Source organism: Melanerpes formicivorus, unplaced genomic scaffold (assembly GCF_026170545.1).
Source record: "Melanerpes formicivorus ecotype bairdi unplaced genomic scaffold, bMelFor1.0.p_v2 SCAF_12, whole genome shotgun sequence".
NCBI lineage: Eukaryota > Metazoa > Chordata > Aves > Piciformes > Picidae > Melanerpes > Melanerpes formicivorus.
The window spans coordinates 8,753,014-8,780,728 of NW_027142364.1; the positions used below are offsets into that span (position 1 = coordinate 8,753,014).

The following is a 27,715-nucleotide window of genomic DNA, read 5'->3' on the forward strand; positions in this document are numbered from 1 at the left end:
TGACACCTGTTCGGTTGCAGGTTGTTATGAACACCTGCTTTGTGTGTGTGGTGGCATTTCCAGGCTTTGGGAAATTTTCTGTTTAAGACCACTCATGGTCTTTAGCTGGTCTCTTCACAGACTTGTGTTATGAAGCATGGTAAAATTTCATTGCTGTTTGGTCACACAGTGCATTATTCACAGGATCCCCACGGGCAGGATGGACATCGCTAATGACAAATGTTATCCTGCATGGCTGGTGCATCCACAGCATTTCCTGTGGCTTCTGTGCCATAGTGTCTGAACACTGCATAGAGAGAACAACTGAGTCTTCACATCTCCAGGTACCATCACTCTGACTTTGCTACTGGGGAAACATTCTTTGTAGCTCCAACGACAACACTGTCAAATAGCCTTGTGTACTGCATCAGATAAGCTTAGAGCCTGAGTCTTTCAGCAGCTTTAGTACAAAATAGTAAAATTAATCTCTAACAAAATAGAGAATATTAAAAATAAGTTTATATTGTTAAAAAATAGACTATCTAAATAATACATGTGCAGTGCAACACTATCTATTATAAGAAAAAATAAAAAAAGACAAAATTAAACATTTCTATTCAAAGCACAACTGCAGTGGCTGCAAGTTGGGAGTCCAATATGCTTCTCCAGACCTGAGCTTTGAAGTCTGAAGACAGACATCAATGAAGGGAATGGATAATTGGCAATCAGCACATCTGAGGTGTAGGGACTGTGACCTGCCCAGCAGTATGAAGGAGTTCAGGGTGAGAAGTAAGATCTCAAAAGTGGTTTTCTGTTGCCTTGAAGACTTTTTTGCTCTTCTCTGTATATTAATGCCATCATCAGGATTCAGCATCAGAAGATGAAGCCTGAGACAACAGACAAAGTTTTGCCTGAGAGTTTGTTCACAGACCAGGGACTGCCAGGCACAGTGCTGTATGTCACATGTCACATTTTAAGCACACTAAGGTCTGAAGGGAGCTTTACCATGGGAAGACAAATCTTTGTTCCTGGATACTGTTGTCCACCTTTCTCTGAACTTGAAAAAGAAACCCCAACTGATGTGGAATCATTCAGTTAGCTTGAAATTAAAATATGTTGAGATGTTACGTGCCTACATGTGCAACTGGTACTGCTTGCTTTATGACAGCTACACTGGGACCTACAGTAAGGGGGTTGTAAGACTTTGTTACAGTGCTCAGCTTGCTATGTTGGCCTTGTGATCTACCACTTCTGTGCCCTTGTTCAACTGCCAGACTTTTTGAAAGCTGAAGTTAAAAACAACCTCCCCAAACCCCTGTTTTTGAAAACAGAACTAAAAGCTTTTCAGGTCATTTCAAACTGTTGAGACCATTGTTTTGAACAGTTAGAAGTTCATGCTGGTTATAAAAGCAGTTTCATTGTGGAGTCCAATTGTAGATGGTATTTTCCTGAATACAAAGCAATTCTTGCAAAATCCAGTGCTTGCACTATCCATCTGTGATCCCAGTTCTTGTTTGGTCATGCAGCTCTCTCTCTTGCATCCATAAAGTGAACACCACAAGGATCTCTGGAAGTAAAGCACGAATTCATTAACAGCAGTCGCAAATGTGTCATGCAATTGTGACCACATGGCTTAGAAGATTTTGCCTTAAAACAGATCAGACAAGGCACATTTGAGGAGTAATGCCTGCTGTGCTGGAATAATTTCCTTGTGACAGAATTAATGACATTCTCTTCAGTCTGGAACGTGTTATTAAAATGGGTGAGGAAAAGCTGTGCGGTTAAAGAAAGGTATGAGTGATGCACATGTTGAACAGGGTTAAATCTCAGTAGGAAGGACTAGCAGAAGATGATGTTTGGCCTGCACACTGCTGCAGGCATTATTTTTGTTTCTATACAGACAGTTGGAGAAAACCAGAAATGAACTATGGACAAACACCATTCTCTGGCTTTGCTTTGTGTCTGCTAATTGTACAGTTCCTGGAGTTACAATATACAAATACAAACTCTTACACTGTTTTGTCTGCTGGCCACTGAAAGACAGGAAATACCAAGTGCAATAGTAAAAGAAATCATCCTCCTGTTTTCATAAATATTTAATAGGGGAAAGAAGGACATATTCCTTCACAACAAAGCCTGTGAGGCTCATAGGTCAGTGGAGAGTTCATGTTCTTCCTATTTATTCACAGATTTTTTTTCTAACTTGCATTCTCTGGGAGCTGATCCAGCTCAAACTGGTTGTAAATCTGCAGGATATCTTCACTCTGGAGAGGTTTCAGTGACTGAGGTTTGAGTGAAGGGGAAGCACCTGGTTACCCATCCCAAACTGCATTGTGAGCTCTGCCTCTTTCTAGAAAACCACAATAGAAGGAAATGGTGAGATCACATTGAGGTAGAACCTGCCTGGAAATACTCAACTGTCCTCTTAGGTTCTTGTCCCTGTTGTTTCCAGAACTGATGTGTAAACGTTGGCAGCCTCTTAGAGTACCAGAGGTACTTTGTGCATGTGGCTGTCCTGAGAGGGGGGAGCATTGTAAAGAGCAAGAAAAATGAAAGCAAGGGCAAATACTCCAGGCAAGAGGACAAGATCTGAGAAATGTATTTGAAGGCCTCACAGAGGTTTAGAGGAGCTGATCTTTCAAGTGCATATCCTGACAATCTCTGCAAGCTGAATGGATTTTCCAGTTGGTAAAATAGCTCAGGATGATCCAAAGAAAACTCTTTCCTGAAGCAAATGAGCCTGGAAGAAGTTGCTCTTCCCACTCCCTACTTTTCTCTAATAGTACAATAGTTCTTCAGCCTCTGAGGGCTCCTTTGCCCCTAGGTCCAGAACTGCAACTTTGTGCTGTTGCATGCATGCTTGTCATCCCCACCCTCTGCCATGAATCCTCACTCTAGCTGTTACACACAAGTGGAGGCTGCAGAAGAGCTGACAGGGGGGATGATGATGATGATGATGATACATACTATTTCCTGTGGTGGAAGATGTCTTTATATGAGAAACTCTGAGGCCTTTCTCATCAGTATTAAGTGTGAACAATAACATTTCCTGCAGTGTGATGTCTATAGGAGATGCAACAGTTTTAACCTCCAGTGGTATTTCTGCCTTTTGACTCCATACCCATGGAAGATTATTCATGGGGAAAACCCCAACCTTCCTGGACTTTGCTACTCTAAAATTTTTTTTTTCATCTATTTTTTTTTTCTTCCTTAAGTTTAGGGATGAGTCCATGTACTGAAGTTACTTCATGTGTAATTGATTGAGAAACTAGCGTCTGAAGGACTGTGTTTTCTTTGCCAATATCAACTGCTAATCTCTTGCACATTAATTTGTTGCATAGCATCAATGCCTGCCACCCAACTTATCCTTTGATCCATAGGTAACTGTCAAATGCTGAAAGCTGCTGAGTGTGTTTGCCACCTTCCTTGAAAGTCACACCAGCAGAGTTGGTATAGGTGCTGGAAGTTATTTCCTGAAGACAGGCACTGAATGGCAAAACCATAAGCAGCATTGTTTGAGGGCTTTCTTCCATAGGAGTCTTGGATGGATGTGGAAGGGCATTGATTAGATGTGTCCCTCCCTCCCTGGGATAACTGGCAGAAAAATAACAAAGAACCAGCACAGAGGTAGATTAACAGGGCTTGTTGGGGCACAGTCCCAGCTGTAAAATCAATTGTGAAGGGAATTTCTTGCCACACATAGTGTGTAATCCTCAATCTCCCTGTTCTCTTCACATTAGCACCTCGCAGTGCAAGTCCTTATCACGGAACTCTCCTTGGGAGCATAAAGAGAAAGCTTCCCTGAACAGGAGAGAAAGGCACGAGTCAGATTTCTGGCTGCTGCACTTCATCCATGGCTAATTGTCACATTGCTACTTTAGCAAAACAGATGTCCTCTGTTAGCAGCTTAATGCAATGAGTGCCATACTTCAAAAGGTTGCTGTCCCTGCCACCATGCTGGAGATTTAGGAGAGAGAGTATGTGTGTGATGGAGCATTATTAAGCTTCTGTGCTACTCTTTGCTTTTTTTCCCCCCTTTAAGATATATAAAATCAAATGAAGAAATGTCACATAAATCTCTCTTCAAAGCATTTTTGGAGGCTTATTTAGGTTGCTAAGTCAACTTCTCAAACCTGAAATGCTACAGAAAATAGCCCTGCTTGAGAAAAAGCCTGTGAGGAACGGTGGTGTATTTCAAGACTGAACTGCCAGTCACAATTTCAGGTTTGCTCAGGTGATGTGTTGTCTTCTTGAGGTTGTGAGCCATCCTGACCTTCTGTAAAGCCTGTGTGTTTGTTTCTGTCTCAGTATTCCCTTGGTTTCTGCCTCCTGCTGCTTGACTTGCATTTGCCACACCCTAATTAAAGACTTTGGGCATTTGACTGCAAAGGATTTACGACGGGAAGTGTGAGGTGGAGGCAGGTAATGGGGTTGCTACAGCTCCATTTGTCTAATCTGGGCTAATGTATTGCTACAAGTTGAGTGTAGTAATTGTAACACATTATTGAGTTCTGCTGGCTCTGCCTTTCATGGTTTGCATTCAAATGCCTACCATGTAAATTTAGGAATGTTAATCATTGCCTGATTAGCAAGTCTGCTCCGTTACACATTTTAAATATAAACAGTCCTGTAGTGCTGTGCAATCTCTTGCCTTCATTTGCAGGAATGGATAACTTTGCCTTGACAGAGCTAAAAGGTAGTTAATAACAGTAAAGTACCCAGAGATACTGGGTGGAATGTGAACTAAAGGGAAATCATTGCTTATTTGTAGTATTGTATAAAGTACATAGGAGTTATAGGTCAGTGCTTATAACTTGAGGGTTTTGTTTTGTTCTTGGGTATTTTAATATGCTACTTTAGAAGAACACACATTGTAAACTCCCAGATGTCCCAGTTTAGAATGTGTGTATCTTTTCAATACAAAGAAAGGGTGAAGGTCATAGTTATCTTGCAATCTTTTAGTTTTGCAATCTTTATTCATTATCTTGTTTGCTCAACTGCTGTACATCATTGTTCTCAGCTTTTCTTTTCTGCAAGTCTCCCCTTTTAAAATGTCCTCCTTATTTGCAACCACTAGTACACACACCTGCATCTCTTTAAAATAGTGTTTCTTCTCCATGTGCTTATACCCTTTGAGTTTTCTCTTCTTGAAGTTGTAGGTTTTGAGTTGCTGGCTTGTTTGGATCAGAGGGTCACATTCCTGTCCGTGTTGTTCTGGGCACGTATCTGCCAAACTTACTATCTGTAGTCAACTTGGTGAAGAACATGCCCAGACTGACATGCTCATCTGCAGTGTACCCTGCTGGGTAAGTTGGAACTAGCCATCCTAGGTGAGGCAAGATCTATCTCACATAATGCTGTCAGGGCTTTTTGTGCTGAAAAGATGTAGCTGTGTCAAGCCAGTCCTTGGGTCTGCTGCTTTCAGATTAGAATGACTCTATGGTATGTCTGTTCTAAACATGAAGACAGACTGATCAGGTCACTTCAGACTGTTGGGACCTGAGTGGGAGAGGCTCTTCAGAGCCATCTTCTCATTTTGGGGTTATTTTGAGGTAAATCCCTCTGTCCTGGAGGGTGCCCATTGTTCTGCTCCAGAGTTTGTCTGCCCTGGTGTGTCTGGACATACTTATGACCTTACTCAGGCACGCCAAAGTATGTGTCTTCCAACATCTCTGTTACTCCTTCACTCAGTGAGACTGGCTAGGACACTCCATAGTCCCTGGCCTGTATGTGGATGGGGCAGGTCTGGTGCCAGGATTTCTTCACTTCTCAGTGCAGAGCTCCCCAGGTTGACAAACAGGGGCAGTCAACTACTGTTCTTGCTTTAACTTTTGCCTCATCCAGTCCCTAGAGATATTTAACTCATGAGTTTTGCTAATTGTTGTGAACTCCTAAGTATCTTTATCTTAGTATGTAAATATGACTTCTTAACTGTCATGTTGGCTTTTCCTACTCCTATGACAATAAAAGCTATTTTTACTTATGGTCTGTACAAGCTTTCAACGTTTTCCCAGCTGCTAATTCTTTAATCATAACTCTCCTGGATTTTACCTTTGGGGTGTTTTTTTGTGACAAGCTATTGTGACACACTTCTGAGCGCTTGTCAGGCTGTGAGAGTCTCTTGTGGAGCTCATTTGTTCAGCTCAACTTAAAAGTGCTCTGCCATCAGTGTCTTGTCACGACACTTTTCATCATGCTTGGCATGGTGCTTGGCATCACTAAGAGCGCTGTGAAGAAACCACTGACAGAGGCTGAAATCATAAACAGCTCCAGCTGATAACATCAGCACTGCGTTTTACATTTGATGTCATGTTTTTTCTCTGGCCCTTCTTTCAGACATTTCTGAAAAGAGAGTAGTTGTGGACTTGAAATTTTTTATGTTGTATTTTTCCCACAGGTCCATACATTCTCACTTACTCACTAGCAGCAAGAGCACGGTGCCTATTGTCCTACAAAAGAGGATCCTAATGTAAGAATGTTGATTTCAGCCTCTTTTGTATAAACAGGAATCTGTGTTTCTGTCAGGCTTTGGAATTTATCCTCTAACATCTTTTTTACTCATCTTTTACTGCAGATGTTCTTAACTCTTCAGGCAATTGATAGTGTTTTTTTGTGTTTGGTTGGAGTTTTTTGTTAGTTGGTTTTGTTGCTGGGGTTTTTGTTTGTCTGGGGTTTTTTTTATGTTTTGGGGGGTTTTGCCCCTTTTTAGTTTATTATTTTTCATTCTCAGGCTTGCTATGCAGCAGTTATGGATGTGATCTCAGGTACTTTGCATTTTCCTGCATCCTGACCAACTCATCACATCTATTCCTTACATAGAGGAATCATCCATTTCCTGGTAATTTCACCCAGAGAGTATCCAGTTACTCTTCTCTTTGGCAAACTCTCTGCAAGAAAAGTTCTTGCAGCAGTTTGGATCAGAAATGCCAGGCTCATTTCTGCTGGCTTTCCTCATTTTTCTTTGGATATTAAGGTTGTGTGGTAGAAGCCCCATCCCTGGAAGTTTTTAAGGCCAGGCTGGATGTGGCATTGAACAACCTGATCTAAAGTGAGATGTTCCTGCCTATGGCAGGGGGGTTGGAACTAGATGATCCTTGAGGTCCCTTCCAACCCTGATAATTCTGTGATTCTATGATCGTTTTCTTCTCACTCTTTGTGCCACCTCAAGTTCAGCCTTGATGCTCCCAGTTACTAGGGACATTCCTGTGTGTGAATTTTGCAAGTTTCTGAAGGTCATTGTGAGTGAAGAGTTAAAAAGCATAGCAATGTATTGTGCAGTTTCCACTTCTAAATATTCTATGTTTGAAGCTTCATTAGGAGCAATTGGCTGCCACTTTGTTCCCAATCTATAAACAGCTCCTAATTCCAGACATTCTCTCTTAACAAATGTATTAGAGTTTATTCTTAGTATCAAAGTACCAATGTCTCAGAGCTGAAAGTAAACATTTATTTGCTCAAGGATATCAGGACCATGCTGGTTTGATTATCACATTACCTGCACAGCTTTACTTTTGCAAGTGTTGTACCACTCTTTCCATCACTTACTTCACAGCGTGCTTTTATGTCCCCTAAAAAATCTTACAGAAGCTTTTACTTCCCTATAGCTTTTGTGAAAATGTGCTCTTCTTTCCTTCCGATTCCACTTCTTTGGACTGCTCTTTATTTGGGTTACTACCTTTAAGGATGAGTTTCCTGCCAAAAGTATAAACCCAGCAAATATTGCTGGTAGTGTGTCCAGAAGAGAAGGCATCAAACAGGAACAGATCCATGCCAACATGAGATCCCTCAGCCTGGTTTCGTTTGCAGCACAGCTTATCCAGTGCCATCTGGCACCAGCATAAGTAATTGTTCGTGCATCTGGGTTTCAGACAGCTGCAAAGTTCTGAAAACATCAAAAAAGGGAATGATAGTGGTAACATCTGAGAGGATAAACTGCTGGCTGGCTTATTTGGCTTCCTCCTCCTTCTGCCCCTGGTGATTTGCTTCCAGTTAAATCTCACCCACATTCTGAAAGAGGTGAATTCATTCATTGAAGTCAGAAGACTACACTAGGAATGAAATGTCTAAACCTGAGCAACGGCATATTGAGCAAACAAGAGATTAATACAATTGTATGTGGTCTGTTCATGACATTTATGCAATTCAGGATTTCTTCTGACTTCAGCTGTCTGCACAAAACTAACCTTCTCCTGGTCTTTGTGTGGATTTGTTTGGCTTGGGGTTTTTGATGGTTTGTTTGGGTTGGATTTTTGTTTGCTTGTTTGTTTTTAAATTTCAAACTTGATACTTTGCTTTGAAGAAACAATTTTTTTTCTGCTTTTATATTTTGCCTATTTCAGCCTCATAGTGTGCAGCTGAACCTGACTTTCCCTGGTTTTAGCAAAGCCATGGAGCTGGCCTCAGCCCACTTCCCACACAAACTGCTCATTAATCCCTTGTTAGTTTTGTGCAGATAAGGTCATAAACCCCCAACTTTTCTGTGCTGCCTTCGCTGCACGATGCAGGCACATAGGTACCTACAACAGCTGCAAAGGTTGGTCAAATGAAGAAGGTGGATTAACATCACTGAGTCACCTCCTTAATGTTGCCAGATTTGCAAAATAATGTTGGAGGGCAGGCTGATTTCTTGTTCAGACTTGGACTTCATTTCTGGGGAAGACACTTTCTCCTTGCAATGCAAAATAGGATCCTCTGGGCAGTTTGTGTTTCAAACTAGGTGTGAAGCCTTTCATTGTCAGAGGAGAGATTTTCAATGTGATAACTTACTGATAACTGCTAACAGCCAGGATTCCTAAATTGATTTTAAAATACAGAGAATAAACCAAGGCAAACAAAGGCTTCAGCTAGGTTACATTCTAAAAAAGAGATAGCATTCTAATTGTGGTTCTTCTGTTTATTTCATTTAAAAACCCCCAAATTTAATATTATTGTTATTTTTGCTATTTAAGTATAATGTGAGTTTTTATGCATTACCTCCAGATAATTAATCCTCACCTGATGAAATTCTACTTCATTTTTTTCCCATTTGCTGGGGGAAAGAAGTGGGCTGAACACTCAAGGCCAGCTCTTCAGAAATGTCATGTCATAGTTTCATTTTCTAATTGCACACCTAGTCTGCCACTGCTGTTGGAGTTGCCTGTGTGAACTGTGTGTACTGACAGGCAAATAGGAATTTACAAACACATCTAAAGATGAATTAAACAATGTTAGTGAGTAAAGCACCTGGAACACCTAACCTAACGCAACAGGCATGTAACACTCACCACCTGAATTCAGGGATTCTGAGATGGACAGCTATTATGATTTTAAAGGTCCCAAGGCAGAGATCTGTCTCTCTATATGTCTGTAAATGTATGTGGTGCAGGCAAAGGGCAGGCAGTGATAAAGAGGGAGGGACAGAGGGAGGGAAAGGAACCAAGACTTTACAGAACTTAATCTGCAGAGAGAACTGGTGGAACAAGAAGGAAGAGCACCTTTTCCAAGCTCCAGAACCCTCTTTTTGATAAAGATAAGCAGACAAACCAGCTCTGACATGCTGACAATAAGTCAAGCTTTTGTAGTCTTGATCATTTTTCTGCTAATCGTTAGCTTTTTCAAACTGCAAAAGACATGCAAGCAATTCCCTCCTGGACCAGTTTCCCATTCCTTGGAAACTTGGTGCATCTGAAATTCCAGTTTCACCGGGATCTTCTGATGGAGGTATTTCTTTTAAGATGCTCTTTTAAGATGCTGGTTAACTTTAGTCAGCTTAAACAAAATGCATATGTTAATAGCAAAGCGAAGTGTTTAGGTCTTAGAAAGTTACAGGCAAGGTGGAGATAAAAAGAGCAGCCCGCTGTCTAAATCTAAGTCACCTTCTGATGCAAATATGTCATCTTCACAAGGAATTTCATGTCCTTAAAGAAGCAAATAAAGGTGGGGAGAGGGTTTCTGACTTGTTATTCAACTCGGAGAATAACAGTAATTGAAAAGATGCTTCTCCATTGCTGGTAACTCCTAATATGTTCCTTTCAAAAATGTTGGTATTGTCTTATTTGATCATGACCATGTGGTGCATACATATCGAATCATAGGCTTGGTTTGATTGGAAAAGACCTCTAAGACCATGGAGTCAAACCAAGCTAACACCATTATGGCCATTAAACCACATGTATGGATGTTTGTAATACAGAAAGGGCATACACTCCCCAGCTTCCAACACCTCCTTGAAACAACATGTTTGCCACTTGTTTTTAGAGAAGCTGCTCCTCCCTCTGTACTCTGGCAGTCATTTTTCCAGATGACTTCTAATTCAGATCTATGCCTGAGGCAGTACGCACAGTACTTACCGATCATTGGGGTCCCTTCCAACCCCTAACATCCTGTGATCCTGTAACCAGACAGGCAGTGATGCTGTAAGAGGAAGTGGAAAGCCAGCACTGAAAGAATTATAAGGAGAAGTGAGTGACTGAGCAGTTGGATGTAATTCTGGTGGCACATTAGACACTGCCTAGAACCTCCTTTGTCTCATCATGGGTGTATTGGAGCAGAGTCCTGTTCTTGGACAAAGCTTTTTGCAGAAATGATTAAACTTCATCTGTCATACACCTGTCTCTGCATGGATGCCTCTGCTGTCTCCAGTGATCAGTGCTCTCCTCAGTACTGTGGATTCAGCTGCAGCCCTCTAGCACCTCACAGCTATTGGCTAGTTTCTGGCTTACCTTCCTCTCCTGTAGCACACAGATGGAGCAAGATTAATGTGTGGTTTCCTCTAGCAAAGGAAGGGCTATCTGGAGGCATAGAGCCCCAGAGCGGTGCAGATTGTGGCTGTTCAGTTAATGAGGTACAAATGTTGAGGTTGGATGTGATGCAGTGTAAAACACAAAGTTTCCTTTCTTTGGCTGCAGTGTCACTGCAGCTTGTTCTTTGGAAGGGGGGGGAAAAATCACTTCCCTCTGGTAAATAAAATTGGCTGCTGAAAGCCTTGTTCTCAGAAAACCAGTATTTCTGCTTCTAGCTATAACATAGCTAGAATATATGCTACATATATATACACACACTATATAAATTATATATATACATATATAGAGAGAGTATATATATTCATAACATATATATTCATAACAGCTAGAATATATGCTCCAGATATATGCTATATAAATTCATTATATATATATACACACTATATATATTCATAACATATTCATAACAGCTAGAATATGCACACTATATATATTCATAACACAGCTAGAATATAGGCTATATATACTGTATAAATTCATTATATATATACACACACTATATATATTCATAACACATATGTATTCATAACACAGCTAGAATTTATGCTACATATATATACTATATACATTCATTATATATCTACACACACTATATATTCATAACATGGAATATATGCTATACATATATATATATATATATGCTATGTATATTCATGGGGATGATGGTTTCAGCACAAACTAGTGACTGGGCTGGTGACAAGCAGGTGCAATGGCTGTTTGAGATGTTTAATTCTGGCACCTTGCACACCTACAGCTGGCAAAATCTCACGGCAACATGTATACTTTGTGGTTTGGGTGGACACCGGTGATCATCCTGAATGGCTATCAAGCAGTTAAGGATGGCATGACTACACACCCTGAAGATGTTTCTGGGCGGATGTTGGCTCCTTTCTTCAGAGCACTGGCCAAAGGAAAAGGTGAGATTTTTTCCTGTCATAAATAGTGCACAGGAATGTTAACTTTGCCAGCTGCTCTGCCTTGTTAGACTCTCTACTCTCCCACTCTGAATGTTCTTCCATCAGCTATTTGCCAGGTTCACCATTAGCTCTTGAGAATAACTCACCATTTGCCATCATGCCTTCTGTACTGAGCTTTCCCAAGCCTGAGAAACACTCCAGATCAGATTGTTTCTAGGTGACCTTTCCACTGTGTTCATGATGTACGTGGTCCCAGCTCAGAACTCAGCAGTCTTGCCCTCTTGACAGGATAATCCAATTTGCTGCACATGATTTTACTGTACATTACATGAAGGCAAAGCTTGTTTATATGTTTAGTAACTGTATATGTTATGGCTGCCAAACTCCTTCCATCACAAGCAAGAGACCTACAACACAATCCCTCAGAAGTCTCATTGCTGTATTTGCAGCCACTCTTAATCATTTGGTGCATACCCCTTGTGCGAGTGCCTCTGGCACAGGAACAGGGCAGTCAGCAAATCCTTAGATTGCTTTTTTCAAAGATTAACTATGATCAGTATTAAGGATTTGTGGTCTAGTTAGAGTTTGGTATGTTTAGCTGATTTCTGATTACTGATAATTTCACCTAAAGATAGAATCATAGAATTGTCAGGGTTGGAAGGGACCTCAAGGATCATCTAGTTCCACCCCCCCCTGCCATGGGCAGGAACAACTCACACTATGTTGCTCAGAGCCACATCCAGTCTGGCCTTAAAAATCTCCAGGGATGGGGCTTCCACCACCTCCCTGGGCAATGTGTTACAGTGTCTCTCCACCCTTATGGTGAAGAACCTCTTCCTAACACCCAATCTGAATCTACCCACTTCTTGTTTTGCTTCATTCCCCCTAGTCCTATCACTACCTGACACCCTAAAAAGTCCCTCCCCAGCTTTCTTGTAGGCCCCCTTTAAATACTGGAAAGCCCCAATAAGGTCTCTTCAGAGCCTTTTCCTCTCCAGACAGAACAGCCCCAACTCTCTCAGCCTGTGCTTGTAGGAGATGTGCTCCAGCCTTTTGATCATCCTTGTCGCCCTTCTTTGTACATGTTCCAGCATGTTCTTGTAACAGGGGCTCTAGAACTCCAGATACTTGTATTACAGTGTATTCTCTCTTTTACTCTGTGTAGTTTATAATACATTTGTAAATGAACCATACATGTCTATGGCAAATATTAATATGCCAAGGAATGCCTCAGGTATTATACTGGCAAGTGGTCACTCCTGGAAGCAGCAGAGACGCTTTGGCATAATGACTCTACGCAGAATGGGAATGGGGAAAAAATGCCTGGAGCATCGAGTGCAAGAGGAGGCCTCTCACCTGGTGGAGTTCTTTATGAGCCTAAAAGGTATCTATCTGCTAAGAAATCACACACCTTTCAGTCCTGGATCCTTAGCTTCAGTATGCAAACTTACCTACCCTTTTCTGGTGCCAGGGTAGGTCTAGACTGGTGTATCCAAACTTACCAAAGCACAAAGAGCATAAAGAGCGCAGTATCATAAGTGGGAAGCTGTTCATAAAGATAATGGAGTTGGGAACCTCTGATAGTCTACCTCCATGTGCTTAGCACTTCTCTATGATATGATTGTGATATGATATGGATCAGTAGCTGCAGAGCGATTTCTTTAATGGAGCCATCAACTGTAATGTAAAAAAGATTAAGTATGTTTGGATGAAGTGACTGGTTCTTCTGTTATTTTTTATTTTAACCCTTAGTGTTATATACCAAATATTAATGAAAACAATCATAGCAATAATAGTTATCAATGGCTAAGAGAGGAGAGGAAGTCTAGGTCCTGTTCATCTAGTAATAATGGGCTGATTTTCTTCTGGAACTCTGAAGACCACCTGAATCACTGCCTGATAGTAATGTGGGTGTTGGGTAGGAGAAAAGATGTTTTCTTGCACTTCTAAATTCTGTTTCAGAGCTCCAAGTAAACCCAAACACAGCTGCAGTGCTAGCTGGCATAGCCTCATTGTTAGAACTGAGTTTTTCAGTTCATAGTATCATAGTATCAGTCAGGGTTGGAAGGGACCACAAGGATCACCTAATTCCAACCCCCCTGCCGTGGGCAGGGACACCCCATACTAGATCAGGCTGGCCAGGGACTGATATGATATGGTATGATATGGCATGATATGATATGATGTCACTGGACTGCACAGCCAGGCCATTCTCAGACTGCCTACAACAGGTGACTAAAGAGTACTGTACTCTACATTTCAACAGCATTGGGTGCCATGAAGTAAGCTGGATATTTTAGTGTATGTCTGGCTAAGTAACCATTGGCAAGAGAATCATGAAAGCAGGATTAGGGAGGGAACTTCAGTGGATTCTCAAGTCCATCCTGGAGTCCAAACCAGGATCATTTCTATCCCAACAATTTTTGATGGGTTTCTACCCAAACAATTTTTTATGTTTTTATGGTCATCTCATAACTTTAGAAGATCATCAGACATAGATATAATGACCAGCTGAGACTGTAATAATTTTATCCTCTATACTTTCTAGTTCCTATCCATCTATTCTGCTTCTTGAATATTCCCACAGTCCTTCAGCCTTTCCTCTTCAGTATTTTTTATACATTTTTGAACGTGTGTCCCTGCCTTCTCCAGTGACATTTCTTCTTTCTCACATTCTGACTTTTCTTCTTCCACACAGCTGAGGACAGCAGATTGGATATCATATCCCCTAATGGATCATAGCTATATGTTATTTCACAGGAAGGGCTAGGCCATTGTTTTAGAACTATGAGGAAACAGTTTAACAGCGTCCTCTGCTTTAAGGCTATGCTTATTCTCATTAGCTAATGCCACATCTCTATGCTCATTCATGCTCTGTCTGGATAAAGAGGACATTTGATGTAATCTCTAACAATATCTTTTCCTATCTGTGTAAGGGATACCTGAAAAAAAACCACTGAGATTGAATACCAGTTATTGTGTTTGCAGGAAGACCTGTGGATCCTTCTTTCCCTCTTTTCCATGCCATTTCAAATGTAATTTGTGCTCTGGTTTTTGGATATCATTTCTCTGATGAGGACAAAATCTTCCATGAACTGATCAGCGCCACGGAGTATTTATTCAGATTTGCAGGCAGCTTTGCTCATCAGGTGAGTAAATGATGTGCTGGTTTGTATTCTGAAATAGGTAGAGAATGGAACTATGGATGCAAAAATGGGTCTGGACTAATTACAGAGCAACTGGCAAATGCAAACTGGGTGCTGAGCGATATCCTTGGGGACCTTGTTACTGACTGCCTGGTTCTGAGGCCCTTTTAAAGGAATCTGTTTCTTGGCAAGTTTGGAGACATCTCTCTGACTATTAAGACTTTCAGCATTTCTGAGACTGTTAACAGAAGCTTTTAAATTTGAGGCTGGAGTTTGTAATAAATTTCAACTCTGCAGGTGCTGCTTCTCCCACCTTTATTTACTTCTCCTAAAATAGGTATAATTGAATTTATTTCTTCTGCTTTTCACTGCTCTGCAAACAGTATGCTAACATTTTTGGTCTTTTTCCTCCCTCACAAATAACAAAATATTCTTTAGGAACCTTTCCATTAGTTCATGCTAGCTTGCAATTCACACTTTACAAAACCAAGACACACATTAGGATATCAGGTAGTGATAGGATTAGGGGGAATGGAATGAAGCTGGAGGTGGGGAGATTCAAGCTGGACGTGAGGAAGAAGTTCTTCACCATGAGAGTGGTGAAGCCCTGGAATGGGTTGTCCAGGGAGGTGGCTGAGGCCCCATCCCTGGATGTGTTTAAGACCAGGCTGGATGAGGCTCTGGCCAGCCTGATCTAGTGTGAAGGGGGTTGGAACTAGATGATCCTTGTGGTCCCTTCCAATCCTGACTGATTCGATGATTCTCTGGCAGTCTTGCAATTCAAGTTCTGTCAGAGATTTTTTGGCAGCTACCTCCCACAACATACCACAAAGGGCAACTTTGCACTCAGGTGTCTTGAAGCACACTTCAAGTTTTCCCTGTGAAAGATATTTTGTTATTTAGACCCTTAAAGAGGGTCAAGCAGTGTGTGATGGGGACTGTGGGTATCATAGCAAATTCCACTGAAGTTTAATTGGAAAAGACAAACTAAAATGTGGATGTGGTGGTAAACCTTACAAATCTATCACCTGAGGGTAGCACTGTGCAACTTTCCAACAGTGAAAAAGAGAAAAATAGAGGAAAATTGTGGATTATCAAAGCCAGAACACTTCCACAGTACAGAGGAGGTTCACAATATACTGCTTCAAGGGCTCACAAGCACTGTGGACTTGGAGTTATGAGAATGAAACAAATAATACTAGTACAAAATTAAATTATGAACCCTCTTAGGAATTAATCAGGATGATATCTGTTATGAGCTTGGAACATTTCAGTTAAGAGGAAAGGGACTGGTGTAAGCTAGCAGATAACAGGAAGAAAAAGGCAAATAGAATAATTTCCAGCATTATTTTCCCTTTAGATCTGAAGAAGTGTCAAAGTAGGTTCTGGTGGGGGGACTTCGTGGCAATCTGTCAGACTTATTCTAAAGTCTTGGACACCTTATGGTGTGAGTATGAAGTGAAACAAATGTAGAGAAGTGTTAAGGGGATGACCTGTGAACTACTGCTTGAATTTAGAGAGACTTCACTTATTAGATCTGAAAGAACAAAGCGAGGGGATTGCTTGGCAAAGTGGGATGGCAGATGCTGCAAAGAGAACTATCCAAGCTAGAGGACAATACTTTGAGCCTACAAATGTGTGAATAAATACACTCATCAAGACTGAAGGTGTAATATTGCTAACCATCAAAACAATTATTTGTCCTATAGCAGTCACAAGGGAAAATTCTGATGGGGAAAATTGAATTAGCTCTTAGAATGGTACCTGGTTTACACTTTGCTTCTGTGACCTCCACAAATTTGACCAATTACCTGAGGCTTCAGGCTTGTTAATCTTAGTAGCCACTCAATATCTGGAAAGCTTGTCCTCACATGTTGAGTATGTGAAAGCTAGGGTCTCAACTGTGCAGGAGTAAAGTCTTCTAGTAATAGAAGTATCCAAGTGGACTTACTGGTATGAGCAGAGTGTTGTCAGTACTGCCTTGACCCTCAGAAGTGTGTCCAAATTACTAGGAAAGCTTTCTTACTTGATGGCAAAAATCTACTTAAAGCAGTGCTAATCTGTTTATTCCACCATCAGCATTACCAGACAGGATAATTCAGCCTTTGGTACTCCTAAAAGCAGCCTTGTTACTGGTGGGTAATTCACACTGCCTCACATGTCACTCCCACAGCTGTATGATCTCTTGCCCTGGCTGATGTGCTGTCTCCCTGGTCCTCATAAGAAAGCGCTGTCTTCCTACAATGTCCTGAGCAACTTTGCAAGGAAGGAGATCAGAAGACACGTGGAGAGAGGGATGTCAGATGAACCACAGGATTTCATTGACTTTTACCTGGCTGAGATGGAGAAAGTAAGTGTTCATTCTGCCTGATCACACATTCATGGAGTACAAGGCTAAACAGACCATTACATCATCCACTCTGCCCCCTTCTATCTTAGTTTCATACATTTCATAGGTTCCTTAATGTGAACACAGTAGCTTGGGACATACTAACTCACGTGTGTCAGAAAGGCACCCAGATTTATGGTTTGGTAACATGAACAAAGTACCACAAAGTATGTTTGGGTGGGAACTTGGGAGCCATCATCTGCTCTCCACAAATATCCATGAGTATACTTCAGCCTTGTAGTAATTATGAGACAGTTTATGCCTGTAGGTCACGTAATTTTGGTAGACCACCTCATCTTCTACAGTAGGGTACCTCGTGTTTGGGATTAAGCCCTCACACATAGACAATTAGCCTGAAGTAGCTGACACGCTGCTTTGGGTTTCATTGTGTGTGCTGACGCTGGCTCGTGCCACACAGTTGTGTTGTTCCTCCTCTAGGAGGGAACTTCATGGAGGATCTTCTGTTTATTGGAAAGTCTCTTTAGCTCCTGATCTGAGGAGTTTCTCTGCTCTTCAAAGAATTGCCAGGCTATCCTAAAATTATTTGGTATAATTCCTGCAGCATCAAAAGGAGGGTAGTCCTTCCACCTCTAGCACAGTCCCTTTCAGCAGCTGCACCTCATCAGTTCCACCTTACTAAAGCTAAAAGAAACATCTTTTTCCTATGATAGATGAAGTTTGTGTAGACTCTCCCTCTGGCCATAAGTTTTCAGCTAGTCAGGCTGCTGTGTTCTGACAGTGCTGGCTCACAGGCTCTGGAAGGAGCTGGTATGTTCTCTTGTAGGTTATGTCTGAATGAATGTGACAAGATTAATAAAACAAGCAAAGATGCAGCTTGCTCTGGTGTCAGGGGTGCAAGTTATTGCAATTTGTTTATTTTAAAGCATTTTTCCCTAATGGATTTTCTCTAACATTTTATGATTATTACTCCCTAATTATAAGAAGAATATATTTGGGCAGGTATGTCTCTCCCACCAGCTCACAGCTATGCTGAACTGAGAGAAGAAACTCCTCTCAAGGGTGTTCTGTTGAGATGCTTTTAGATAGGTTTTACTTTGGTGTTTGGTAGCATACTGGAGAGAGTAAGGCCACACTGTGGGGCACTTGTTTATGAGTACACTCCTCGGCTAACTGCACAACTGGTAGTGTGCTTTAAAGTTATCATGACTAAGTCAACAGGCATAAAATTGCCTGGTTTTTAACAAAGCAATATATTCTACTTCATGAAAAAGAGCAATGCAGATTTATAATGTCTGTTTGGGAAAACATGAATCTCTTAGTATTTCCCAAAAACTGTAATTGTGAACATTCTTTGTGCACATGCCAGCTGTGGAAATAAGGATTCTCACACAGGAGGCACACAGGATGACCTAACTTTTATGCATTAACTTCATTGTTTTTTTTAATCATCATCTACAGTCTAAAGATGGGGCCAAGACCAATTATGATGAAGACAATTTGGTGCATGTTATAAATGATCTTTTCCTTGGTGGATCAGAGACATCAAGCACAACATTGTACTGGGGACTGCTCTATATGGTCGTGAATCCGGATGTCCAAGGTGAGAGGGATTCTTGTTGTGAAATGCTGTGGGTTCTACAAATGTCAATGGTGGCTGAATATAATGAGTTGCAGGCACAGAAATCACTCATTGAAGCTGTCTCTCACTCTCTGAAAACAGAGGGAGCAGAGGGAAAAATCAAAGGCTCATCCTTTGACCTGACCAAACCAGGCGGCTGAAGGCATTTGTAGTGAGACAGAAGTTAGCTCTTTGCAGTGTCAAGTCAGTGAGGCACTATATGTGAGGAGTTTTCATAGTTTCATAGTTTCATAGTTTCATTCAGGGTTGGAAGGGACCGCAAGGATCAGCTAGTTCCAACCTCCCTGCCATGGGCAGGGACACCCTACACTAGATCAGGCTGGACAGAGCCTCATCCAGCCTGCTCTTAAACACCCCCAGGGACGGGGCCTCGACCACCTCCCTGGACAACCCATTCCAGGGTTTCACCACTCTCATAGTGAAGAACCTCCTCCTCACATCTAGCCTGAATCTCCCCACCTCCAGCTTCATTCCATTCCCCCTAGTCCTATCACTACCTGAGATCCTGAGAAGTCCTTCCCCAGCCTTCCTGTAGGCCCCCTTCAGCTACTGGAAGGCCACAATTAGGTCACCTCGGCTGATGGCAGCCAGAATCAGGGCTTCAACATGATTCCTGTTTGCACCAGACATCATTCAGGTATGAGACACAGTCAGCCCACTCTCACTTCCCCTCCTGGCACTCTTTGCTTAGCACACCAATACTCCTAACAACCCTCTGGATCCCATACTGGACAAACCACCTTCACAGATCTTGGCAGGTTGCCCTAAGGAAGGCACATGGTCCTGGTGGAGAGAGCTGTCTCTTCCTCCATATTTCTTTTCATGAAACAGAGATGCAAGACAATTTGAAAATCCATAGAGTTCCCTGAAATAAGGCATTAACTCCCTTCTCTCTTTGCTTAGTACTTCAGCCACCAGGCTAGGCAGTGGGCATTCATGGAAGAGGGTTCAGGGGTGACCTCATGGTTTCAGCAGACCATATTCTGTGTGTAAACAGCTGATGGTATTAGTCTCTAGTCTTTAACCATAGCCACTAATATTTGTTGTAGTTTGTTCACAAAGCAGCATACAAACCTTAGGAGAAAACAAACAAACAAACCAGCCAACTAAAACATGAATGTGAAAGATCTGCAAGGAATGGGAAAATGTAGAAATAGAAAAAAAAGCATTTTAAGGGGAGGATTCTGTCTGCCTGATATGTAGACATGATGTTTTCAGGCAAGAACTGCTGGCAACACACAGAGGCTGTCTCTGTCTGAGTTAATATTATAAACGTGGTTGCTTATCTTATTAACACCAATTCCATGTATGTGTCTGTAGATCCAGGCTGAGTTTCTTCATCCACATCTATGTCAGGAGAAGAAAGGCTGTGGCCAGGGTTTAAGGGTCCTGGGGCTGGTGGCTTTTCCCTCTGCTGTGCTTGAGCACTGAAAACAAGGGAGGCTCTTTTCTTCCCTCAGCCTCAGTAGGAGGCTGAAAAGGCTTTGTCATTGAATACCTAACTGCATCCAGGGTTTTAGGCAATTTAGATGTTGTTTGTTCATGCAGTGTGTTGCCATACTTGGACCAACTCTGTTCAACTTATCCCTTGTACTGGGAGTTAATACCTGAGGCATCTATGTAAATTTTGTACAGGAGATTTAGATTTTGAGATAAGGTAAAGTAAGCAATCCCTAAATACCTTCAAAAGCTGGAGTTGAGTGACCCACCCTACACCCACTAAAATGGGTGTAGATTCTGTAAGATGACTGTCAGAGCTGCAGTTAAGTATATTAAAGTCCTTGTTTATGATTCTGGACTGCACTCTTAGGTTATTCTCCTGTTATTTTTCATTTACTAAACTCAGGCATTTCATTACAGGAAATCACAGGTTATAGACAATGTACTATGTTGGAATAATAACTTTTCCTCCTCTCTAAGAAAAGGGACCTGCTACAATATTTTATGCATTTTCCCCATCTGAAATGGTGAATACTTCTCCACAGAGAAAGTGCAGAAGGAGCTGGATGCAGTTTTGGGTCCTTCCCAGTTAATTTGCTATGAGGATCGGAGAGAACTGCCCTACACAAATGCTGTGGTTCATGAGATCCAATGCTTCAGCAACATTGTCTTTGTTGGCGTGCCCAGAGTGTGTGTCAGGGACACAACGTTGCTAGGATTCCCTCTCAAAAAGGTACAGGTGTATTTCCAGCCTCTGTTCTTTCTTCAGCTGAGAGACATTTAGCTTTTATTCCAGTTTGGTTACTTGTTTTCCGTCTATCAAATATTCTCCATATAACCCAGGAACACAGTGCCTGGGGAAGGGTTACAACTTGTGGTTCCAGGAATGACCTAATTCTCTCACTCAGCGTGTTGATGCTCCATCAGCTGCAGCTGATGTGACCCCTGCTTCTGCCACAGAAATCTTCAGCTCCTGCCTTGCTCATCCACAGCACAACTGCAGAGACCAGCCCGGTTTGGCTGCAGGTGGACTGAGATGAGAAACCAGTTTTCTAAAGCAGGATTGTCTATTCTTGCCCAATTTGGCACTGCCAGCACTCTTGGGATGAAGGAAGACTGATGAGAGGATGGCTCACAGCTAGCTCCAACTGTTTGCATGAGCCCAAGGACCTGCCTCAGTCTGTAACACCTGAAAGGCTGTTGCACCCAAATAACTGCCAAAGACACATGTTCACAGCCAGTAAGGCCTTTTTTGGAGTGACATAAGCTGTGCTGGGTGCCAGTTCTCACTGCAAAATACTAGCAAGAAACAGGAATTAGTTGCTTTCATTGCAAGAGAGATGGGAGAGGCCAGTACTATTACTGCCATCTGGGACTAGCCCCACCTAACTCATTTTGTGGTGAAGGTTTCACTCTGTTTTGTCTGCTTCTGACAGCCAGGTAGCTAGGCCATGTGAACTGGTCTGCTAGGGCCAGCCAGTAAAGAAAAAGGCTGAAGTACTACTGCTAAAAGGGCTCAGAGGTTGTCAGTGAAGTATTGCAGTTATTTCTGACTTCATTTCTCTCTCCTAAGCCCGAAAGGAATTTTCCAAAGCCGGTACCTGAATACCAACAAAAGACTCCTACTAGAGGTGTTATTAAGATTAGTAGTAAAAGTGATCACAGTGCAGTTGTACTAACATCACTAATGCTGTTAACAGCCACTGACATAGCTGTGGGGCTGAGAACAGATAAATTCCAACACAGAAACCTATCACCTACTCCAGTTTTCTAGGCAAATGGTCTTCTAGCCACATCATATCTGCTCACCACAAAGAAATTGCAGCAAGCAGCAAGTTTTATCCCCTAGGCAGACACTGATGGGTGACAGGCTAGTACCTGCAACTGAATCAAGCTCTTCCCTTGCAGGGCACCATCATTATGCCCAACATAGCATCTGTTCTGTATGACCCTGAGCAATGGGAAACACCTCGGCACTTCAACCCTGGCCATTTCCTGGATAAAGAAGGAAACTTTATGCCTCGTGAGGCCTTCTTACCATTCTCAGCAGGTAAATGCACTGATGCTTTGAACCAACCCAGCAGAAGTGTGAGACTGTGGTGTTTGTACAGATAACATCTCTTTTTGCTGCTTTTAAAGAACAGTACTGGCTTGTTTCTGCCTAGGGAGATGCTTCTGTGCTGTCAGATCCCAAACTGTTCTTAGGACACTCTAGTGGGACTCCTCCTCAAACTCCTAAGCTTGTTGCATGCTGCAGGTAGTCGCAGGTAGTGTCTGTAGTATTCTGTATCTATACTTTATTTGTCCTGAGAAGAAATGTGCCTAATGTGTAGTGGAGTTACATGCAAGCCCTTTGAAAAGAACAAACTGACAGAAAAGCAGAATGCATCCTGGTACACAAAGGATTAAGTTCTTGCTTGTTGAACTGAAAATCCAGCTGCAAAAGAATATAATACAACGCTGCACAAAGATCACACTTTGCAGGAAAGTTCCTACTCTGTTGGTTTTGGTTCAGTTTCCCTGTTGTTGTAGCAGACTAGTCACTTGGATGTCCATCCAAGAGTGGTTTTTTTAATGTAAATGCCTTTTTCTTTTCTATTTGTCTGCTAATCCAGAAATGTGACTGCATTATTCACCTCTGCTGCTGATGCCATTGGTTCCACTGTGGAACCCTTGGAAATTAACAGTAGGCTTCCTGCTTTGCCTCTAAAGGGACCAAGCCTTTGTTCAACTGCAAATGTCATTGCTAAGTAATTTTTATCCACTGACTTGGACCCACTAAGAAGGAATGTGTAAACAGTTGGCAGATTCTTTGTGTATGACCCTGAAGCTCAACATCTCCTCTAAAAGGAAAATAATTTTCCATCAGGTCAGGAGAGGAATGCTGGTGGTTCCTCAGGGATTTTCACTTGCTGTTTCCTAACCTAGGAGACTGGATGGGATCATTCTGAGAAAGAATTCACAGAGTTCTACTTCTGTGACTTTCAAGATCCAGGCCTTTAACAAAACCAACCAAACAAAAAACCCCACAACACAAGAAAACCCAAACAAAACCAACAAACCCACAAACCCTCTGCTTATAACAAGAATGAACAAAGTTGTTATGAAACTGAATAATTCCTGGTACTCACTGTCCTTCCCCACTCTTCCTCCTGCAGGGCACCGTGTGTGTTTGGGGGAACATCTAGCGAGGATCGAGCTCTTTATTTTCTTTGCCAACCTGCTGCGGGCTTTCACCTTCCAGCTTCCTGAGGGGGTGACAAAGATCAACACAGAGCCCATTTTTGGGGGTACACTGCGGCCCCATCCCTACAGGATTTGTGCCATTCCACGCTAGGCTGCAGCATGTCACAGAGTGGCATGAGACAGCCACATTTATGTCTGTGAATTTCCTCTCAAGTGTACAAACATTCTTCTCCTAGCCAGGATATTGATATTAGTCTATCCCAGGGACATTCAGAAAGCAGATGGAAGTCAAGATCCAGACTACCAGTACTTTTGGTCTGGTCCTTGTGAAGGTCTCAGATATTCTTACAAGGATCTTAGCTATTTTCTCCTCTCAGAGAGCACCTGAAGCAAGATGCTACAGCTCCCAGCTCAAGCCAACATGCTGCATCTCCTTGTCCTAGGCAAGGAGAATCGTCCTGGTGCTCACTCTTGAGTAAACCCCAGTAAAATTCAACAGAGGATCTCAGCAAGAGCTGAGTAGTTGTAATTTCTGTGAGTGGTTTGATGACCTCAAGTAATCTGGCTCAGGAAAACACACTTTTAAAGTTCTATTTTGGTTTTACTGTCCTCAACTTACAGACTTTAATTTGTTGATAGGTTGCAAATCAAAAATCAACCAAAGCAAACAAAAAAACCCACTCCAAGACCAGAAACCCAGGAAACACATAAGAACATGAATGCATTAATGTCTGAATTTGATGTGGCAGATAGAGTCAACCTGAAGTTGAAGAAAGAAACTGAAATTGGGTGTTTGCTAGCACTGTGAAAGTGTGTCTTGGCAGCCTGATTGCTGTGATAAGGTATTGTCAAGTGGTTGGTTTGCCCATTGAGTTTTGTGAGGTTTTTTAACATGAAGTTTCTGTGAGGTGGAATCACACCCATTATCAGTCCTGCTTGGGTGAGGCATAAATGTGGGATGAGATATTCACTTTGCCAGTGGGTTTCACTGCTAACTTTGCATCAGAGGCATGTAGAGGCTTTAGAAGGCAGTGTCTAAGGCCAGCTGAACCCTCAGGCATTCCCCATTTTCTCTGGGCCCTGTTCTTTTTCATTAGAACACATACCATTTTGCTCTTTCCATTCAATCTCTTTCCACTTTGCCCCTAATTTCCATTCCCTACTCACAACTCTTTTTCATGGAAACTTTGTTTCAGGATTCACCTTCACTTTTTGGTTTCGCATCACTTACATCTTTCCATCATACCAAGCTTCTGCCTCCTTCTGCTCTTTTCTGCACGAGTCTTAGTAGAGGAATCAGTGCTGAGCTGAAAACAATGACCAGTGAGTTTTCAGGAGAGAGCTTAGAAGATCTGATTTGTTTGTTCTTTAAGGCTCCAGATCATGAACAGAAGAGCAGAGTGACTATGAAGGGTGCACTGCAGGTAACTTAGTGTAAGGAAAGACATAAATGTGATGCAGGAATTCTGAAACAGCTATTATTAATGTAACTGCTCACTGGCACTGATTCAACTCAAGCTCAGGACAGTTCAAGCATACAGCTGGAGGTGACAGCCAAGCTCAGCTGCTGATTTGTTAAAGCAAAGTGCTGTAGTATTCTCCAATCCTTCTGGAAAGGATCCAAATATTGGAGTTGGGTAGAGCTGTAAACACTGCTGTAAACTTGATTGAATTTGTATGAGGGCCAAAAGTGCTTTCATGTTGGAATATAAACTATTTGTAATTAAACCATTGTGGTATAACTGAACTTCCTGAATTTAAAATGGAGGAGAATGTTACTAAAAAGAAATGAGAACTACTGGAAATCAGGCAGAGCTGAACCAGATCCTGGCATACCTTGCAGCTCTGGCAGTGGTCTGCTCTAGCATAATCCAGTGCCTACAAGCTTGCTGGGCTGGAAGGGAAATCAGGACAGCAGTGGGGTTCATAAAAGCAATAGCTGTCATAAATAATCCAGGCTGTTACACCATGCAAAACCATTCCAGGGCCCACACACTTCTGCTCAGCCTTCTCTCCAGCTTTATTTGCACTTGTCCTCCACCCTACCTTCCCACACCTCCTCCTTTCCACTCACCCTGCTAGAGAGGGTGTCTCTCACTACCTCTGCCCGCTCCTCTTGTCATCCTGCCACTTCCTAAAGAAGCTTAATAATAAGATGTGTGTAAAGCTGGTGGTGAGCATTATGTCCATTGAGACTGCAGCTGTTCTCAGTGCTGCTGATAAACAGCTTCCGCGTGACTAGGCAGGACTGAGGAGTGGCACAAGTGGAATGAACTGGTAATTACTGCCCATTTCAGCCACTCCAGGACACTGTCTCACCAGACCCCTACCAGGCAGTACAAAGAAGCATGTATGACTTTGAAGACACTCTACTAAAATCATAGTTGAAGGGCAGGAGCCTTCAGCTCTCTCTTTGGGAGAGTTTCCAGTCTTGCACAAACAGTTTGCTATGCCTGAGCAGTGGAGCCAATGGGGGGGGGTGTAATATCCTGTAAGGATCAGTCCACATGGGTCATGGAGCCAGAACCTGTCTGTAAATTTCCAGACCTATGGCACCAATTTACACCCTTGTGTTCACATAAAGATTTGAAGATAGCTGATGGTGGAAGATAAACAGAAACTCCACTCCCTTGGGAATCACAGAATTGTTAGGGTTGAAAGGCACTTCAAGGATCATCTAGTTCCAACTCCCTGCCATGGGCAGGGACCCCTCACACTAGATCAGGTTGCTCAGAGCCACATCAAACCTGGCCTTAAAAACCTCCAGGGATGGGGCTTCTACCACCTCCCTGGGCAACCTGTTCCAGTGTCTCACCACCCTGCTTCTGGGATGGAGAACAACTCTGTTTCCCCTCTCAGAGACCATTCTCCCAGTACTTGTCTAGGGTTACACACCTCCAGCTCCTGGACTGGTTGACCTATGTCAGTGACTGATCTATGTTACAGGGAAAGAGCTGAAATTATCTCAGGCCACGTGCTGGTGAATGACTTCCCTAGTCCCCCTGCCCACAGTCCTTTCTGTTCCCTGCCAAGTGCTGACCTCCCTGACCACCATCTTGTCACCACTTAGCTGGACCACTGGTTAGACCCTCCCAGGCATGTGCCTGCATTGCACCATCCAAAATCTGCCAGATTAAAAAGGTGTATACCCTGGTGCTGGCTGACTTGAGTTATGCAACATTTCTTTTAAGTGGAGTGACTAAACCTTTTCTTTTTTCCTTTTTTCCCTTTTTTTCTTCCTTCCTTCCTTCCTTCCTTCCTTCCTTCCTTCCTTCCTTCCTTCCTTCCTTCCTTCCTTCCTTCCTTCCTTCCTTCCTTCCTTCCTTCCTTCCTTCCTTCCTTCCTTCCTTCCTTCTTCCTTCCTTCCTTCCTTCCTTCCTTCCTTCCTTCCCTCCTTCCCTCCTTCCCTCCTTCCCTCCTTCCCTCCTTCCCTCCTTCCCTCCTTCCCTCCTTCCCCCCTCCTTCCTTCCTTCCTTCCTTCCCTTCCTTCCTTCCTTCCTTCCTTCCTTCCTTCCTTCCTTCCTTCCTTCCTTCCTTCCTTCCTTCCTTCCTTCCTTCCTTCCTTCCTTCCCTTCCTTCCTTCCTTCCTTCCTTCCTTCCTTCCTTCCTTCCTTCCTTCCTTCCTTCCTTCCTTCCTTCCTTCCCTTTCTCTCTCTCTTTTCTTTCTCTCTTTCTCCTCTCTTTTTCTTTCTCTTTCTTCCTTTCTCTCTTCCTTCCTTCCTTTCTTCCTTTCTTTTCCTTCTTTCCTTCTTTCCTTCTTTCTTTCCATGACCAATATCAACCACAGCCTCAGGTCTCTGAGTCATGGTCAAGCTGTCATCCTTAATAATATGGTTTGGAAGGATTTGAAACCAGGTTGCAGGTGTTTATTCTATGTGTGAAACCTACATAAAAAAATCACTCTGAACTCAAATATTCAGTGGAAGTGTGAAAAGTCTAGGGCTGCACACACAGGGTAAAGCAAGGGCATCCACTTGAAAGCAGGACTGTGCAAGGAACATTTGCCTTTGCTTCTCAGTGTTTGTTACAGTTAATCACACAGGATCAGATAAGCCATGCCACAGTGACTGGAGGACAAGAGGTGGCAAACAAGGTCTGAAGAACAGTTTTGTCATTTCACTCAAAATGTTACAGCTCAGGCAGCTCCGTGTGTAAACCAAATGGTGGGAGATGTGAGTACTAGGATTTGAATCAGTCATTTTCTTAGATTAGATGTGTAGGTAAAAATTGTACCTAAGAAAAGAAATGTCAGCTCTTTAACCTTTATTCATGACGCT

At 42.4% G+C, this 27,715-nt stretch overlaps 1 protein-coding gene across 2 annotated transcripts in view; it reads left to right on the plus strand.

The window, feature by feature from the left end:
- The window catches only part of LOC137444471 (cytochrome P450 2J6-like), a 33,344-nt gene extending 6,549 nt beyond the window's left edge, over positions 1-26,795 (plus strand). Inside the window, exons 4-12 of one of the 2 annotated variants that reach the window (XM_068145193.1) lie at positions 184-323; positions 11,515-11,677; positions 12,912-13,061; positions 14,666-14,826; positions 16,997-17,173; positions 18,632-18,773; positions 20,798-20,985; positions 22,161-22,302; positions 23,411-26,795. In XM_068145193.1, coding sequence (XP_068001294.1) covers positions 213-323; positions 11,515-11,677; positions 12,912-13,061; positions 14,666-14,826; positions 16,997-17,173; positions 18,632-18,773; positions 20,798-20,985; positions 22,161-22,302; positions 23,411-23,589 — 1,413 coding nt within the window. In that variant the 5' untranslated portion in view covers positions 184-212 and the 3' untranslated portion in view covers positions 23,590-26,795. Of the gene's footprint in view, positions 1-183; positions 324-9,509; positions 9,679-11,514; positions 11,678-12,911; positions 13,062-14,665; positions 14,827-16,996; positions 17,174-18,631; positions 18,774-20,797; positions 20,986-22,160; positions 22,303-23,410 lie in introns of those variants that run through there. The other variant, XM_068145194.1, reaches the window with a different exon arrangement.
- Positions 26,796-27,715: the final 920 nt, after the last annotated feature.